Raw genomic sequence first — 6,766 nt, forward strand, 5'->3', positions numbered from 1 at the left:
CACACACACACACTGGACACACACACACACACACGACACACACAGGACACACAGGGCATTGGGGTGATGACTCCTCAGTGTCCCTGAAATAATAACTTGACACACACACACACACACACACAGGACAAACACACACTCTGGACACACACACACACGCAGTGGTCACACACACACACACACAGGACACACACACACACAGGACACACACACACACAGGACACACACACAGGACACACACACACTCTGGACACACACACACACTGGACACACACACACACTGGACACACACACACAGACAGGACACACACACACACACTGGACACACACACACACTGGACACACACACACACACTGGACACACACACACTGGACAAACACACACTGGACAAATACACACACACTCACACAGGACACACAAGCACAGGACACACACACACTCTGGACACACACACACTGGACACACACACACACACTGGACACACACACACACACTGGACACACACACACACTCTGGACACACACACACTGGACAAACACACACACACACACAAACACACACACAGGACACACGCACACACTCTGGACACACACACTCTGGACACACACACACTGGACAAACACACACTGGACAAATACACACACACAAACACACACACACAGGACACACACACACACTGGACACACACACTCTGGGCACACACACACACACACTGGACACACACACACACACACACTGGACACACACACACTGGACACACACACTCAGGACACACACATTCTACACACACACACACACACTCTGGACACACACACACACTGGACACACACACACACACTGGACACACACACACTGGACACACACACTCAGGACACACACATTCTACACACACACACACACTCTTGACACACACACACAGTGGACAAACACACACTGGACAAATACACACACACACACAGGACACACACACACACTGGACACACACACACACTGGACACACACACACACATTCTGGACACACACACACTCTGGACACACACACACACTGGACACACACACACACACACTCTGGACACACACACACACACACACTCTGGACACACACACACACACACACATTCTGGACACACACATGCGCGTCTTTCTATAGTTGTGAGGACCTCTGACAATAACACTGTTAAAATACCAATGTGATCATGTTTTGTCTTTTATGTTGAAAAACTAATTATACAATTATATATAATTATATATGGACATACGCTCCATAGTTGTACAAGTATACAAGGATATATTGTACTATTCATAATAAAACATACTTGAAACAAGAAAAGGCCTGTTAATTGTGAAAACAGTTTGTTTATTGATTTTACGTTTCCTCTGTCAGGTTGATGTTAACCTGCGACTGGTTGAAACATGAAACAAATATGAAATGAAATACAAAACAATTAAATATGTGGAATATAATTAAACAAATTGTACAACAGAGTGATGTAATGCAGGGTTACTATAGCAACAGAGTGTTGTGATGCAGGGTCACTATAGCAACAGAGTGTTGTGATGCAGGGTCACTATAGCAACAGAGTGTTGTAATGCAGGGTCACTATAGCAACAGAGTGATGTAATGCAGGGTTACTATAGCAACAGAGTGATGTAATGCAGGGTTACTATAGCAACAGAGTGTTGTGATGCAGGGTCACTATAGCAACAGAGTGTTGTGATGCAGGGTCACTATAGCAACAGAGTGTTGTAATGCAGGGTCACTATAGCAACAGAGTGATGTAATGCAGGGTTACTATAGCAACAGAGTGTTGTAATGCAGGGTCACTATAGCAACAGAGTGTTGTAATGCAGGGTCACTATAGCAACAGAGTGTTGTAATGCACGGTCACTATAGCAACAGAGTTCTCTCTCTTTCTGCTCTGTTCTCTGCTCTCTCTGTTCTCTGCTCTCTCTGCCCTCTTCTCTCTCACTCTCTGATCTCACTCTGCTCTCTTCTCCTCGCTCTGCTCTATCAGCTCTCTCAGCCTGCTCTCTCTCTGCTCTGCTCTGCTCTCTCTGTTCTCTGCTCTCTCTGTTCTCTGCTCTCTCTGTTCTCTGCTCTCTCTCTCTCTCACACTCTCTGCTCTCTCTCCCACACACTCTGCTCTCTCTGCTCTCTCTCCCACACTCTGCTCTCTCTGCTCTCTCTCCCACATTCTGCTCTCTCTCTCTCCCACATTCTGCTCTCTCTCTCCCACATTCTGCTCTCTCTGCTCTCTCTCCCACACTCTGCTCTCTGCTCTCTCTCTCTCCCACACTTTTTTCTCTCTATCTTAACAGTGGTGCAGTTTGGACAATCACCACTTGATGGCAGTGTTAAACCAGAAGTGATGAAAACAACATCACTGCAGAGAGAGAGAGAGAGAGAGAGAGAGAGAGAGACTAATATACAGATATACAGTAACATTCAGAAAGTATTCAGTAACATTCAGAAAGTATTCAGACCCCTTGACTTTTTACACATTTTGTCACGTTACAGCCTTATTCTAAAATTAATTAAATGTGTTTTTCCCCTCATCAATCTACATACAATAACCCAGAATTACAAAGCAAAAACGGTTCACTTTATGTGTGAACATTTTTATTTAAAAAAACGTAGATATCACAGAGAGAGAGGGAGAGTAGAGAGTCAGAACAGAGGGAAAGAGAGAGAGAGAGAGATGAGAGTCAGAACAGAGGGAAAGAGAGAGATGGAGGGGAGAGAGTCAGAACAGAGGGAAGAGAGAGAGAGGGAGAGTAGAGAGTCAGAACAGAGGGAGGGTAGAGAGTCAGAACAGGGAAAGAGAGAGATGGAGGGGAGAGAGTCAGAACAGAGGGAAGAGAGAGATGGAGGGTCGAGAGTCAGAACAGAGGGAAAGAGAGAGATGGAGGGGAGAGAGTCAGAACAGAGAGAAAGAGCGAGAGATGAGAGTCAGAACAGAGGGAAATAGAGGGATGGAGGGGAGAGAGTCAGAACAGAGGGAAAGAGAGAGAGAGGGAGGGTAGAGAGTCAGAACAGAGGGAAGAGAGAGAGAGGGAGAGTAGAGAGTCAGAACAGAGGGAAGAGAGAGATGGAGGGTCGAGAGTCAGAACAGAGGGAAAGAGAGAGATGGAGGGGAGAGAGTCAGAACAGAGAGAAAGAGCGAGAGATGAGAGTCAGAACAGAGGGAAATAGAGGGATGGAGGGGAGAGAGTCAGAACAGAGGGAAAGAGAGAGAGGGAGGGTAGAGAGTCAGAACAGAGGGAAGAGAGAGATGGAGGGTAGAGAGTCAGAACAGAGGGAAAGAGAGAGAGAGATGAGAGTCAGAACAGAGGGAAAGAGAGAGAGAGGGAGGGTAGAGAGTCAGAACAGAGGGAGGGTAGAGAGTCAGAACAGAGGGAAAGAGATGGAGGGAGAGAGTCAGAACAGAGGGAAGAGAGAGATGGAGGGTAGAGAGTCAGAACAGAGGGAAAGAGAGAGAGGGAGGGTAGAGAGTCAGAACAGAGGGAGGGTATAGAGTCAGAACAGATTGAAAGAGAGAGAGGGAGGGTATTGAGTTTCATCCATCAGATGTCTGTGATCTCACACTGGACCTAAACACAGTAAACAGACTCCTCTCTCTGTCTGAGGAGAACAGAAAGGTGACATGGAGGACAGAGAAGCAGCCGTATCCTGATCACCCAGAGAGATTTGAGGACTGTAGACAGGTGCTGTGTAGAGAGGGTCTGACTGGGCGCTGTTACTGGGAGGTCGAGTGGAGTGGAGAGGCTGTTATAGGAGTGACATATAAAGGAATCAGCAGGAGAGGAGAGAAGAAGGACTGTTGTCTTGGACACAATGACAAGTCCTGGAGTCTGGTCTGCACTGACAGCAGTTACTATGCCTGTCACAATAATAATCCCACTACCATAGACGTCCCCTCCTCCAGCCCCCACAGAGTAGGAGTGTATCTGGACTGGCCAGCCGGCACTCTGTCCTTCTATAGAGCCTCCTCTGACACAATGACCCACCTGATCACATTCACCTCCACATTCACTGAGCCCCTCTATCCAGGGTTTAGGGTTCATTATTACTCCAACTCAGTGTCTCTCTGTCAGTGATACACACACACACACACACACACACACACACACACACACACACACACACACACACACACACACACACACACACACACACACACACACACACACACACAAATAGACACACACACACACACACACACAAATAGACACACACACACACACACACACACACACACACACACACACACACTGGACAAACAAAACTACACACACACGCTGGACACACACACACACACTGAACACACACACACACAGACTTGACACACAAACACTGGACAAAAAACACACACACACTGGACAAACAAAAACACACACACACACACACACAAACACACACACACTGGACACACACACATTGAACACACACACACACACACACACACACTGGACAAACACACACACTGGAAAAACACACACTGAACACACACACACAAACACACTGGACACACACACACACTGAACACACACACAAACACACTGGACACACACACACACTGAACACACACACACACACTGGACACACACACATTGAACACACACACACACACACACACACACACACTGGACAAACAAAAATACACAAACACACACACACTGAACACACACACACAATGGACAAACACACACTGAACACACACAGGACACACACACTGGACAAACACACACTGAACACACACACACACACACACACTGGACACACACACACACACTGGACACACACACACTGAACACACACACACACACTGGACAAACACACACACACACACTGGACACACTGGACACACACACTGGACACACACACACACTGGACACACACACACACTGGACACACACACACACTGACACACACACTGAACACACACTGGACAAACAAAAACACACACACACACACACACACTGGACACACACACTGGACACACACACACTGGACAAACAAACACACACACACACACACACACACACACACACTGGACACACACACACTGGACATACACACACACTGACACACACACTGGACACACATACACACTGGACACACTGGACACACACACTGGACACACACACACTGGACAAACAAACACACACACACACACACACACTGGACACACACACTGGACACACACACACTGGACACACACACACACACACTGACACACACACTGGACACACTGGACACACAAATACACTGGACACACTGGACACACACACTGGACACACACACACTGGACACACACACACACTGACACACACACACACACACACACTGAACAAAACAAAAACACACACACACTGGACACACTGGACACACACACACTGGACAAACAAACACACACACACACACATACACACACACACACTGGACACACACACACACACTGGACACACACACACACACTGGACACACACACACACTGGACACACACACACACTGGACACACACACACACAGGACACACACACTGGACAAACACACACTGAACACACACACACACACACTGGACAAACACACACACACACACACACACTGGACACACAGACACACACACTGGACACACACACACTGAACACACACACACACACTGGACAAACACACACACACACACACACACTGGACACACTGGACACACACACACACTGGACACACACACACACTGGACACACACACACACTGACACACACACTGAACACACACTGGACAAACAAAAACACACACACACACACACTGGACACACTGGACACACACACTGGACACACACACACTGGACAAACAAACACACACACACACACACACACACACTGGACACACACACTGGACACACACACACTGGACATACACACACACTGACACACACACTGGACACACTGGACACACACACACACTGGACACACTGGACACACACACTGGACACACACACACTGGACAAACAAACACACACACACACACACACACACACACTGGACACACACACTGGACACACACACACTGGACACACACACACACTGACACACACACTGGACACACACACACACTGGACACACACACTGGACACACACACACTGGACACACACACACACTGACACACACACACACACACACACACTGGACAAACAAAAACACACACACACACACACTGGACACACTGGACACACACACTGGACACACACACACTGGACAAACAAACACACACACACACACATACACACACACACACTGGACACACACACACACACACTGGACACACACACACACTGGACACACACACACACTGGACACACACACACACTGAACACACACACACACTGGACAAACAAAAAGACACACACACACACTGGACACACACACTGGACAAACAAAAAGACACACACACACACCGGACACACTGGACACACACACACACTGGACAAACAAACACACACACACACACACTGGACACACACACACACTGGACACACACACACACTGAACACACACACACACTGGACAAACAAAAAGACCCACACACACACTGGACACACACACTGGACACACACACACACTGGACACACACACACACTGGACACACTGGACACACACACACACACACACACTGGACAAACAATAACACACACACACACCGGACACATTGGACACACACACTGGACACACACACACTGGACAAACAAACACACACACACACACATACAC

At 47.7% G+C, this 6,766-nt stretch overlaps 1 protein-coding gene across 2 annotated transcripts in view; it reads left to right on the top strand.

Moving 5' to 3' along the window:
• Positions 1-6,552, top strand: part of LOC135567670 (NLR family CARD domain-containing protein 3-like) — a 23,452-nt gene extending 16,900 nt beyond the window's left edge. The window contains exon 5 of one of the 2 annotated variants that reach the window (XM_065014968.1): positions 1-864. This exon is cut by the window's left edge and continues 895 nt beyond it. Coding sequence is in view for 1 of the 2 variants with exons in the window: in XM_065014969.1 (XP_064871041.1) it covers positions 3,567-4,096 (530 nt within the window). In the remaining variant the exon portion in view is untranslated. Of the gene's footprint in view, positions 865-3,566 lie in introns of those variants that run through there. The other variant, XM_065014969.1, reaches the window with a different exon arrangement.
• The last annotated feature ends 214 nt before the right edge of the window (positions 6,553-6,766 follow it).

Source organism: Oncorhynchus nerka, unplaced genomic scaffold, assembly GCF_034236695.1.
Source record: "Oncorhynchus nerka isolate Pitt River unplaced genomic scaffold, Oner_Uvic_2.0 unplaced_scaffold_1867, whole genome shotgun sequence".
Lineage (NCBI taxonomy): Eukaryota > Metazoa > Chordata > Actinopteri > Salmoniformes > Salmonidae > Oncorhynchus > Oncorhynchus nerka.